The sequence below is a fragment of the Mus caroli genome, chromosome 11 (assembly GCF_900094665.2).
Source record: "Mus caroli chromosome 11, CAROLI_EIJ_v1.1, whole genome shotgun sequence".
NCBI classification, from domain to species: domain Eukaryota; kingdom Metazoa; phylum Chordata; class Mammalia; order Rodentia; family Muridae; genus Mus; species Mus caroli.
This window is the reverse complement of record NC_034580.1, coordinates 102,688,309-102,701,214: the sequence shown is the minus strand read 5'-3', so window position 1 is coordinate 102,701,214 and position 12,906 is coordinate 102,688,309. Positions and strand designations below refer to the sequence as shown.

At 45.9% G+C, this 12,906-nt stretch overlaps 2 protein-coding genes across 4 annotated transcripts in view; one reads left to right on the top strand and one right to left on the bottom strand.

The window, feature by feature from the left end:
* Cep95 (centrosomal protein 95) overlaps positions 1-10,648 on the bottom strand; it is a 31,584-nt gene extending 20,936 nt beyond the window's left edge. For 2 of the 3 annotated variants that reach the window (XM_029483486.1, XM_021175478.2), the window contains exons 1-4: positions 10,438-10,648; positions 8,954-9,082; positions 6,851-6,958; positions 2,604-2,714 (exon numbers count right to left, since the gene is read on the bottom strand). In XM_029483486.1, coding sequence (XP_029339346.1) covers positions 2,604-2,714; positions 6,851-6,958; positions 8,954-9,082; positions 10,438-10,456 — 367 coding nt within the window. In that variant the 5' untranslated portion in view covers positions 10,457-10,648. The remainder of the gene's footprint in view (positions 1-2,603; positions 2,715-6,850; positions 6,959-8,953; positions 9,083-10,437) is intronic. The other variant, XM_029483487.1, reaches the window with a different exon arrangement.
* A 74-nt stretch (positions 10,649-10,722) lies between these two features.
* The window catches only part of Ddx5 (DEAD-box helicase 5), an 8,716-nt gene continuing 6,532 nt past the window's right edge, over positions 10,723-12,906 (top strand). The window contains 3 exon segments of the mRNA XM_021175969.2: positions 10,723-10,804; positions 11,365-11,552; positions 12,741-12,903. Coding sequence (XP_021031628.1) covers positions 11,509-11,552; positions 12,741-12,903 — 207 coding nt within the window. The 5' untranslated portion in view covers positions 10,723-10,804; positions 11,365-11,508.

The following is a 12,906-nucleotide window of genomic DNA, read 5'->3' as shown; positions in this document are numbered from 1 at the left end:
CAGCCTGGTCTACAAAGTGAGTTCCAGGACAGCCAGGGCTATACAAAGAAACCCTATCTCGGAAAAAAAAAAAAAGGAAAAAAAAAAAAAAAAAAGAAAAGAAAAGAAAACAATGTCTAACTTAGGTGTTGTCACAACTGCACAACTCAACTCACTACAGACTTCCCCTGGGAATATTCTTGTTTCTATTATGTACTCACATGAAAATCCCAGTTCTGACCTGCTCCCTGCTCCATCCCTGCTCCAGTGAACTGAGTAAGAATAACCTCATAGGCTCATACAGGCGAATGCTTAGTCACCAGGGAGCAGTGCTATTTGAAAGGATTAGAAGGACAAAGAGATGTGGCCTTGTTAAGAAGTGTGTCACTGGAGGAGGGCTTTGAGGTTCAAAGGTCCATGGCAAGCCTAGAGTCTCTCTCTGCTTGTGGGTGAGGATGTAGGTCTCAGCTACTTCTCCAGCACCACTCCTGCCTGCTGCCATGATGATAATAGAATAAGCGCCTGAACCGCAAGCCAGCCCCTGGCTAGCTAAATGCTTCCTTTTGTAAGAGTGGCTGTGGCCCTGGTGTCTCTTCACAGCAAGAGAACCGTAATTAAGACAGTCCTCACTGCTCCCATCAGCTGGGTACCCAGGATCCCTACTCCCTGCCACAAACATTTGCCTCACACTCAGAGATCGCTGGCTGCTGCCTCCCAATGGTGGGTGCCACCATGCCTGGCTGCTCTTACCATTTAAATTAATCTCCATCTCTTTACTTAAAGAGTTTCTGCCTCTATGGCTCAGTGGTTAAGAACACTGACTGCTCTTCCGAAGGTCCTGAATTCAAATCCTAGCAACCACATGGTGGCTCACTACCATCCGTAATGAGATCTGACGCCCTCTTCTGGTGCATCTGAAGACAGCTACAGTGTACTTAGATATAATAATCAATAAATCTTAAAAAAAAGAAAAAAAGAGTTTCTGCCTCTTAACCTTGTTACTTTTAAAAAAGAAAAAAAAAAAAAAAGCCACAGTGGGTCAAGGTTCCTCCTGCCAAACCTGCCAACCTGAGTTTAGTCCCTGAGACCCACATGGTGGGAGGAGAGAACCCACTCTACATGCAGACTATAGTAAAGGTGCCCATATACATATGCACCTGTACTCGAAAGATAAGAAAGAATGTAATGAAAATAACTTTAAAAGCTACAGCACACCCGAATCCCTCCTGCTGGCCCTGAGTGGGTGAGTTCCACCTGCCATTCACTTTCTGCATCCTTCCCAACTCCTTTTACGTCTTCTTACGCACACTTCGAGCTGTCTCCCTGATTAAGTACAGGACTCTTTGAAACAGAAAACACGGCACACAGCTTTCAACTTCTCGAAGTATACAGAGTAGCATTTAGCAGGAATCCCTCAGAAATCCCTCAAACAGACATTTCCAGCACGCCACCCTTTTCCAGGCTCCTATACAGTTTCTTCAGCTTTTTAGCCACTGATATGAAGAGAGGCCCTCTAACCAGAAACTGGAAGACTGCCTCCAAGTGCCATCGCCTGAGCTCAGATCTCACAGGAACAGCAGCAGAATGCAGAAGGATGAATGGACCCAGGCATTTTGCTTTAATGTGTATTAGAATTCATGTTTATTACTATTTCTCCTAAAACTTCTGTTTAATTCTGCAATCCAAGAGTAGGTCATGTATTATTCTATCCATTGTCAACAGAATACTTTACTCTTAAATTGTTAAGCTACAGCTTCTTCTTGCAGGATGTGGTGTTAAAGGCCTGAATTCCCAGCACTACAGAGGCAGAGAGGCAGAGGCAGGTGGATCTCTGAGGCCAGCCTGCTCTACAGAGTGAGTTCCAGGAGAACCAGGGCTACACAGAGATACTCTGTCCCAATAGAGAAGAAAACAAAATTCAAGGTCATCCTTGGGCACAGTGAGCTCAAGATTAGGCTGCATGACATCAGACCCTGCTTCTCCAGCTCGCTCGCTCGCGCTCTCTCTCTCTCTCTCTCTCTCTCTCTCTCTCTCTCTCTCGTGCGCGCACACACACACACACACAGCTTCCTTTTCCATAACTACAAATAATGGTGCAAGGAGAATTTCAAGCACTTAAATGTCTTTAGGATTACTTCGTTAGGGTAAGTCCCTAGATACAGAATTTATCAAAAGTGAAAAAATGAATTTGAGTATAGCAGTAAATTTCTTCATTAAAGAAATTTCACTTGATAAGTCTGAACTGGGTTACTCGAAGAGTAATATTAAAAATATTCAGGCTGTCACAAAATGCCAATTTAGGTCAGAACCAATGATGTACCAGGTCTCTCTGCTGCTACCTCAGTAACATTCACACTTACGATGTGTGATAGCAGTTCTGACAGGAAATCCTGGAACAAGAGATTTCATGTAATAACAGGACAATAAATAATTCAGCTAGAAGCGTAACTTTGTTATTGATCAGTGGTAATTTAAGAGCCACATCCAAGTTAGCAAAGAGTATAATGGGAGTCTAGGATAGAGTTTCTAACCACTGAGAACAGAAAGAACTAGAACTTTATCCGTCCATGTACCAGCTGTCCTGGATTAGAGATTCTGAGCTGACTGTCCGTACTTAAACTTACTTTTGTTGGGAGACGATTCACTGATGTGTTCTGTCAGATAATCCAGCAATCCATCAAATATTTCTAGGAGATTCCTGATAGATTCATTATCCCCTTTCACTATGTTTTCTCCTGAATACAGAAGACACAGACTTTAAGACATTTCACGAAGAAACCAGAAAGTTTCATAAACTTTGACATGACTATATATGAGTGCTGTTTGGGAACACAGGTATAAACCAACCAAGGAAAAGCAATGATACGTTATCAAAAACATCTGTTTCCTGTTGTCTGCCTGTGTCTGAAGACACAAGGGGCTGGGGAGCCTGAACGTGGTACTTAATCACTCACTGGCACGGTCCTTTCCCGAGCAGCTGAGTAAGTGTTTTCAAGGAGCATCCTCTGGGAGATCTCCACCAGACAGGAAAGAGCAGGAACTCTACAGTAGCTAGCCGAGGAGTGGTAGGAGGAGGACTGAGGCACCTGCGTTTCTAGGCTGGCTGGGAAAAGTTACAGCAAGACAAAGCTAACAGCTTGCCGGCTGCTTCCATCAGGAGCCTCGGCTCACATCTATTTACTTTGTAAAGGTTGAACCATTTTATTCCTTCTTGAGACAGGATCCCAAGTATCCCAAACTGGTCTCAAACTTTCTACGCAGTAATGGATGACTGTAAATCCCTCCTCCTCCTCCTGCCTCCACCTCCCGAATGCTGGAATTACAGCTATGTTCAGCATACCTGGTTTAAGACGGCACTGGAGGAGAGCAAAGGCCTGCTTCCTGCATGTCAGACAAGCACTCTCCCCACTGATCTATAGCTCTCTGAAGTTAATCTTTAGAAAGGCTCTAGCGGGCTGGTGAGATGGCTCAGTGGGTAAGAGCACCCGACTGCTCTTCCAAAGGCCCAGAGTTCAAATCCCAGCAACCACATGGTGGCTCACAACCATCAGCAAATAGATCTGGCGCCCTCTTCTGGAATGTCTGAAGACAGCTACAGTGTACTTACATATAATAAATAAATAAATCTTTAAAAAAAAAAAAAAAAAAACAAAAAAGACTGCTTGTGGCCGTTTTACATCGGGGTGGGGACCCTAGTGCGCACCACGATGTACAACGTCCACAAGCAGAACCAGAGCCCTGGAGCTCTTGTCTCTAGCTGCATATGTATCGAAAGATGGCCTAGTCGGTCATCACTGGAAAGAGAGGCCCATTGGACTTGCAAACTTTATATGCCCCAATATAGGGGAATGCCAGGGCCAAAAGAATGGGAATGGGTGGGTAGGGAAGTGGGGGGCGCTATGGGGGACTTTTGGGATAGCATTGGAAATGTAATTGAGGAAAATATGTAATAAAAATATTAAAAATTTTAAAAAAAAGAATATCAATAAATCAAATCTCACACATGGAGATTAAAAATAAAAAAAAAAGAAAGGCTCTAGCACAACACCTGGCCATAAGAGACCACAGATAAATGTGAAGTTGGAATGCTGAAGAGCAGTGGGCTAGTAAAACATGTAAGCTTGATGTGTTTAAAGTCATCTAAAATGGACTTTAATCAATATCTGGATGGAACTTACCTTCCTGTACTGTCTATCTTTGGAAAATTATGCCTATCATTCAAAAAAAAAAAAAAAGCAAAAGCAAAAGCAGACTTGAAATCTGGTTTCTGAGAATCCAGGCCATTTATTTTAACCAGGACATAAAACCAACCAAATCCAAAACTCTGATGTTTTCCTTTGCTGCTGGTAAAATCAGACAGAGTTTGACAGGCTTTTTAATTTTTAAAATAACACACCAGAAACCATGTTTTCGAGTGCTGTGTTTGTCTGGCTTAAAATATGTAATTGTGTCCCAAGGGCATACTCAGACTTCTCGGTTTCCAGGATGGGGAGCATAAGATGCCAACCCAGCAGCCGGATCGTCAGCAGAGTGCAGAGCTTTGTGGTGGGAGCAAGTACTTTAAAAGAGCCGTAAGCAGTTAAAAGCTGCTCTGCGGTCAGCCTGAAGAGGTAGGCGGACCTTCAGCTTTTCACTGCTGTGCTACCAGGGCAGCTCTATACTAAAAACCTTCACAAATAGGTGATTTTATAACCTTGCTCCAGGACGTTCAGAGAGCACATATACCAAGCCATTCACAGTAACCTGGACCTACAATCCCCACACTAAGGAGATGGGGATAGGAGGACTGCTAGGAGTCTGAGGCCAGCCTGGGCTAATCAGTCAGACCCAGCTCCAATTTGAGAACCTGGCTTTAAAAAAAAAAAAAAAAGACAGAAAAGACTGGATGTAGTGACACACAGCTTTAATCTCAGCAGTAGGGAGGCAACTGAATCTCTGTGAGTTCTAGGCCAACCAAGACAACAAAATGACACACTGAAGACAAACAACCCAGCAACTGTCCTTGCTCAGACGATACAGTAGTTCCATGGCAAGAACAAGGAGCCTCCCTCCACATCCATTCCATCCAGTTGGTCAACGCCATTTAGTCCTGTAGAACTGAGTTAGAACACCACAGTGCAGGCTCCGGCTTGTTTATTAAGAGATGCAGCCTATAACCTATCTTAACATCCCACTCCTTGGCACAATGGTGCACTTCTTCAATCACAGCACTCAGGAGTCAAAGGCAGGTAGATCCCTGTAAATTTGAGGCCAGCTGGGTCTACACAGTGAGTTCCAGGACAGCCTGGGCTATGTAAAAAGACCCTGTCTCAAAAACATTAAAAAAAAAACGAAAGAACAGAAAAAGCACTTACCTCTTGTAATGAGTAAATCAACAGCATAAGCCTGCTTTGTGATTAAAATATACTCTGGCCAGGCGGTGGTGGCGCACACCTTTACTCCCAGCACTTGGGAGGCAGAGGCAGGCAGATTTCTGAGTTCAAGGACAGCCTGGTCTACAGAGTGAGTTCCAGGACACACACACACACACACACACACACACACACACACACACACTGGCATGTCTAAGATTCTCACTGTTCATTAGCTTGAACTCATTTATTAGAATTCTTAATTCTCGGTCTGGAACTATCAATACATGTGTCATGTTTTGTTTTGAATGAAGCATAGTATACCCTGTATTATTCTGGGAAAAGTTTAAGAAATCGTTTACATGAAATTGGATCTATGTTTGGGTGTGGGGTTAAGAGACTGAACCCAGGTCTCCTATATGCTAGGCAAGCATGTAGGGAAACAATTAAATTACATCCCTAGCTGTTTAAATGGATAACACGGTTCAACTTCAGAGACCTGGGGCTGGAGAGAGAGCTCAGTGGCTAAACTCACTGACTACTCTTCAGAGGACCTGGGTTCAATCCCAACACCCACATGGGAGCTCACAACTGTCTGTAACTGCAGTTCCAACGGGGACCTGGCACCCTCCACATGCTGGCAAAATGCCCATACGTATAAACTAAATCTCAAAAAGAAATGTTTTTTCAGTTTTAAAATTACTCAAGGACAATTCTTGTCCCTTTCAGAATCCATAAAAGTCTCATTTGATGCCACCAGAGTAGCATGGTTCTTGTGTCTCTCTGAATGCAGTCAGGAGCACACAGGTCCTCCTTCCACATCTGCTCTAACGCACTGTAGCATGTGCTGTGATCTAGCACCACAAAGACACGTTTTTCCTAATGAAGTATATACACTGGAGATTATTCTCTATAATGTGAAAATTATATATTATGAATATCCTCAGGCTGGAGAGGTGGCTGTACTGGATGCTCTTCCAGAGGACCCAGGTTCAATCCCCAGCACACACACGACAGCTCATAGCTGTCCACAATCCAGTCCCACAGGATCTGACACCCTCACGCAGACATGCATGCAGGCCAAACACCATGGCACATTTATAAATAAATAAATAAATTGTAATTTAATCAGCCCCTTACTGTGGACATTTGGGTATTTCTTTAGCTACAATATTCATTCATCATGATGCTTTAAAAGAAGCATGGTGGCACATACCTTTTGGGGGGCAGATTTTTTTGAGACAGTGTTTCTCTGTGTAGCATTCAGGCAGGTTATCTGAGTACTACATCAGCCTGGCCTACAGAGGGAGTTTCAGGACAGCCGGGAATACAGAGAAAAACCCTGACTCAAAACAAATAAAAACCAAGGAACACATACAACACATTTCTGACTCCATGTCAGGGCCCTCCCTCACCGTAGCTCAGTCTTAAAGTTTCCTGTTTGGACTTGGTTAAACAGCACCTCAGAGTCTAACATTTAATAAAATATGTCATTATCTGTTGGGTAAATATATACTAACCTGTTATGTGAGACAGGCTGACCTGAAGGTAATCCAAAGCGAGTGAATCAATTACCGCTTGGACATTGTGGGCCTCGTCTTCTTGATTCCTGGGAAGAACTATGAGGTCTGTGTGGCGGGAGGGAAAGTCACATTGTTTTAGATCTTTGAGGAGCCGAATTTTAAAATATAAGTACATATATTTATATTTGTCATAGTCTATGACTAAGCTTCTGAGTAAATTCTGCTATAAAAGCAACTCAAACGAACAAACAAAAAAGAACTTAAGAGCCGGGCGGTGGTGGCACACGCCTTTAATCCCAGCACTTGGGAGGCAGAGGCAGGCAGATTTCTGAGTTCGAGGCCAGCCTGGTCTACAGAGTGAGTTCCAGGACAGCCAGGGCTACACAGAGAAACCCTGTCTCAAAAAACCAAAAAAAAAAACCCCAAAAAACAAAAAGAACTTAAGGAGTAAGGAGGCTAAATACTATGCACTAGAGACTGTATTGATTGACTATTGATTGAAACTTGTTTTTCAACACTCTGTATATATTAGTGAAATACTTTTCACGCATGTATGAGTGTATTTTATGGAAGCACCATGAAAAGGAATAAAGAGATCCCTATATTTAAGGCAATAAGATGGTCTAATAATAAAAACAAGGCTGTCCATGATGACGCACATCTACAATCTCAGCACTGGAGGGGATGTGGTAGTATTATGAGTTTGCAACTACACTTGTCTATAAAACAAGACCTGTCTCAAGAACATAACAATCAAAAAGATATTTAATTCCCTAACTATGAGCCGCTTTCCTTGACAAAGTAAAGCAAAAACTTAAATCCCACATCAGCTAGACATGGCAGCACATGCCTTTAATTCCAGCATTCATTCGGAAGGCAAAGTCCAGCCTGGTCCACACAGCAAGTTCTAGGCCAACCGCGGCTACACAGTGACACTGTCAAGAGCAGCAAGCCACAGCAGGTGCTCAGGCAGGCCTCTTAAAGGCAGTAAGGTACAAGCATCTTCTGGGAATAGCTGGCATAAAAGCTAAAGCACACATGGAGAGATCTCAACAGCAAGCCAAGTGTCTCTCTGGTATTGAAGGTGGGCCCTAGAGCTGGGTGTAGTGGTGCATGCCTTTGCTCCTGGTGCTCGAGAGGCAGAGGCAGAGGCAGGTGGATCTCTGAGTTCAAGTAAAGTCTGTTCTACAGAGTGAGGCCCAGTACAGCCAGGGAGTGACAGTGAGAAATAGACTGTCTTAAAACAGTAACAACAACAAAAAGATGAACCCTGGACAGTTAAAACTATTATCAAGCTTCCACAACCCCAGGCCACACCCTTATTCTAGAAAACATGGAGGACACACTCATTCAAGTTAACGGTGGGGAGATGAAGATGGTACTCATTTTACAGTAATGCTTTCTCAGTTAGAGCCAAAGGAAGGAGCAGTAAGGAATCTAAGGACAAGGGGTCTGTGACATTTAACAGAGGACACATGCAACTCATCTGGCCCCTAAAAGAAAATAAGCAGGCACAGTAAGTCACATTTATTGGCTATTTTCATTTACTCAATCTGTGGACCAGGCTGGACCCCATCTCTGTGGAGACATCTACCTCCCTTCTGCCTCTCCAGTGCTGGGATTAAAAGCATGCACCACTACAGCATGAGTTAGCTATCTTCTCAGTAAATTAGGTTAACCAAATACAAACAGCATTTTTTTTTTCCCTTTTAGAAACAAGGACTATATAACTTTAGAATTCACTATGTAGACCAGCCTAGCCAACACACTTCACTATAATGTTAATTCTTATCTATAAGTAAAGATCCAATAAATTTCCAAGACCTATTCAAATTTAGAATCTTGAAGGTAGTTACAGAAATAATGTTTTTAAAGGCATGAATGAACTATATGAGTTTGAGTCAAATGGGGATTAATTCAAATAAACGCCAAACTATTTACTCATGGCTATTATTATGGGTGAGGTCCACACTGTACTCATTAAAGCAACTTGCGCTATATTTGGATAGAGATAAGATGTTGAAAGGGAAACAAAATTCTATGCCAAAGGAAACCTGTGACCTAAGACATAAAATTATTCTCACTTTTCAGTACCCTTACCTGGTACCTTTTCTCCCAAAATGGATTGATAAAGGGCAATAAAAACATGAGCATCACAGTCTTGAAGTTCGTGTATCCTCAGGTGTATGTGACATTTAGAAAGGAGGTTATTGGCAATTGTTACCCATTCTGTTGGGGAAGAAGTGGGGTGGGGGGAGGGGGAATCAGTCTTCAATAGCAATAGAGAAAGTCATATATATGTACATTTAAAAATCACTGCTGCACAAGAATATACATTGAAAACTGTAGAAGATAAGGACTCTGTTATGAAATTTCAAAGACTCAACCAGGCAAGTTCTCAAAAGTATTTAAGATGATTTCCAGTGCTAGCTAGCTTCTTTGAAGTCAAAACTGCTGCTCCAACCCCAGTCTTGTTCTTGTAACCTCAAATCCTATTTACCAGTATTTTTATACTCACATGGGTGTTTTTAGTTACAATAAATTTATAGGTAACCAGGAATGTCATAAGTCAGCTGTAAATGATAATCTAAAAGTTGCTACAAACTAACGGAGGTGGCTCAGAATTCCCAATAGTTTTAGACATGTTTTTACCCAATTATCTTGTGTAAGTTAAGATCTCTCGGGTACCCAAATAAGGGATTAATTTAGGCTGTTAGGAACTTGAATAATGACAACACCGACACTAATGCATTTGTTAGTTTTCCTTTTATTATATTTGATGTATACGAAGGTAAAAACGAAAAAAAAAAAAAACCCAAATCGCTAAGTTCTAAATTAGCACATTGTTTTCCAAAAACAGCTCTTGCCCTTCCCTAGATAGTGCAGGACTAAGGTTAAGGACTTCAGCAATAATTCCAAAACTTGAAACCCCTGAATCTTGAAATGACTGGAACTGGCCACATTTCCAGTATTGACACACGCTCTGGAGACAATAGTCTGAATATGTCATGCCCATTATGCCCTCCTCCCGATGCCCATGTCGCACAGCTGACCAAGCCATGACAACCATTTTGTATGCTGTCTTGGAAAAAGCGGAAAGCGTCCTAGACAACCGAATGAATTGGCTTTTCAAAGGCAGTACTAGACAAAGCCAGTTACTCTTGAGGGCATCAAAAGAACTTATGAGTGCTATGCCTCAAAAAGGAAAAAAAAAATCAATATAAAGATAAGTTCTGCCTTAGTCCAAACAAAGCAAGGGAAAGAGAGACAGTCTGTGGCTAGATACCCTACAAAAATTCGGATCCAAGAAAGGATCTTGACTGCTCTATATAGACAGGATGCGGGTGTCCCAGGCTCGACAAAGAGTTCCTATCTCACCCCAAGTCTCAGTTCCACGCCTGGAAACCGCAAGAGGTCTCGAGGCTGAGACCCTAAATTCAGAGACCCCACCCCCACCCCCTGCGACTGCAACTAGTGTCCGACAGTCCCGAGCCTCCTCAGCAGCGCAGACGCGGTTCAGATTCAGCCGGAGGCCTGCGGAATGCTGCAGTACAAAAACACCAGGGCTCCAGGCCGAGACTCACCAGCCTCTGAGCTGGCCATACTGCCAGGAGAGGTCGCGGCCGGACTCCAAGACGAGAGCGCGGGCGACGGTGTCCCGGAAGGGTCGAACTCGGTCGAGCCGACGGGAGGAGGAGGAGGGGGGCAGACACTGCGAGCAGGGAAGGAGGGGTGGAAGAGGGAGGGACGTTAAAACGGCTTCTCGACGCTGATTGGTCAGCAGAGGAGCACTTCCTTTCGCAGCACGCGCTGAGGCGGCAGTTTGCGGGCTCCAGATACCATTCCCCGCGGTCAAGATCCCGCTTACGGGTTCTCAGATCGGCGGGCAGGGCAGCCAGGTCACCCAGCAGCCCGGCCGATCTCCCCGGGGGCGTTGGAGCCGCGCTTCCGGTGAGTTGGTAGTCTGGTGTTCCTCCGCCCAGAGACCAAGCGAGGAAGTAGTGCGATCCGCCTTGCCCTGAGTCCAATCACGTGGCGAGGCCAAGCTCCGCCTCCCCGGTCTCCTTTGGTTATGGGCGTGGGGGGAGTCTGTGGAGACGTAAACATCTTCAAGTAGAGACGGTGGAATGGCCGGCGCTGGCCATTTTAAGGACCGTCTGGCCACGGGGAAGCAGCTTGTCTGAGGTGTAGCGAGACGAGAGATGGCGGTGTCGCCAAAAGGGCGTCGGGGCGAGGCATTCTAGTGGTGTCACCCAGTCGTGAAGCGAGTAATAAACGGGCGCCGAGGAGGGAGCGCCCGCCCGCAGGGGGGGGGGGAGGGGCGAGAACATGGCGGATTCCGGAACCCGGGCGGGCGGGCGTTGAGGGCCTCCGAGCCAGGGGGGCGGGGTGATTAGGTCATAGAGCGGCTCCCAGCGTGCTTTGCGGCGAGGAGGCGGTCCAGACTATAAAAGCGGCTGCGGGGACGCAGCCGGCACCTCATTCATTTCCATCGGTCCTCGCCCTCGCAGCTCCGGCCCTCGACACCACCGGCCCCCTCCGCTGGTGACGCCCCCGCAGAGGCTTCGCCGTCGCCGAGGCCTTCTCTCCGCGACCCGTCGCCGCCGGATTCTACTTTCACTGGGTTCCGCCCGCACACCGCCACCATTGACGCCATGTCGAGTTATTCTAGTGACCGAGACCGCGGCCGGGATCGAGGGTGAGTGTGACAAGAGACCTGTCAGGCCGGGTGGGGGATGGGGGAGCGGCGCGGCCGAAGCTCGCCTTCCCAACCGAACCTTAGATATTTTTTTTCCCTTCCTGAAAGGAGGCCTGGCTTTTGTCACACATCCGGTTAAAAGCCGTTAAAGGCTACGCTCCGGGTAATGGCGTTCAACCTTGGTTTTGTTTTGTTTTTTTTTGTTCGGGAGGATCGGGACCCGGGGCGAGCCCGGCGGCCCCGCGGCTGTTGTGGGAAACCCGGAGGAGTGTTTTCGGTCGGGAAGCGCCGCGCCTTTGAGGCAGCTCCCGGCGTCGTTTGCGCAATCTTTCGTTGGGTTGTTTTTTGAGGGGGGCCCCTCTTCCGGTATCCCCGGGGGAAAGAAGGGGCGCTTTCGAGGCCCCCTGTGCCCCGTTCGGTGGCCTACGCCGGCCGATTCGGCCATGTGGCGGAGCCGCAGCCACAAAATGCCGGCCTCGGACATGGCGGCGGCGCCTTTGTTACCCCGCCCGGCGGAGGAGTTCAAAATGGCAGCGGCGAGAAAATGTGGCGCAGAGAGAAATGCGAGACAAAGAAGGAAGCGCCGCCCCAGCGGGAACGCCGCCCGGGCCGGGACTCCTCCCCCGGTTGCTTTCGGCTCCTCCTCTTTTTCTCCCTCGCGTTACATAATTTTGTTACCTTGGTTTGCAGCCGTTCGCGGCGTTTCCCTAGACGCGGCTCGCTGGCGCCTGTTCCCCTTTCTACCCTGTCCGCCGTGCTATCCTCGTTCAGCTGTTCACATTGCCTTTGCGGCCCCGTTATTTAAGATTAGGTCCTTTGATGAAAACAGGGGCAAAAATAACCTTACTAAGCTCCTCCCTTGCCCAGCTCCTAGACGCTAATTCTCTAAGCTCTGTGGGGAGAGAAGATGGAGGCTCTAACTGTTGTCCTTGTAATCTGGTTAGATGTTTGGGCTGTTTGCCACCTGATAAATCCACTATGTTTATTTGGCCTCCGTAGAGTGTGCTTGGGACTTCAGAAAAGAAACGCTGCCAGTTGTGGCTGTCCTTAGAATGACAGTTGGGAAGAATTCCAGAAGCACACTTTGGCTCTATCAAAAGGCAGCAAATGAAATGTGAGGGCAAACCTGTTCTTGTAGAATCTTTCACAATGTGCCCAACTTTTTTTTTTTTTTTTTTTTTTTGGTAGGTTTGGTGCACCTCGATTTGGAGGGAGTAGAACAGGACCCCTCTCTGGAAAGAAGTTTGGAAATCCTGGGGAGAAACTAGTTAAAAAGAAGTGGAATCTTGATGAGCTGCCCAAATTTGAGAAGAATTTTTATCAAGAACACCCTGATTTGGCAAGGCGCACCGCA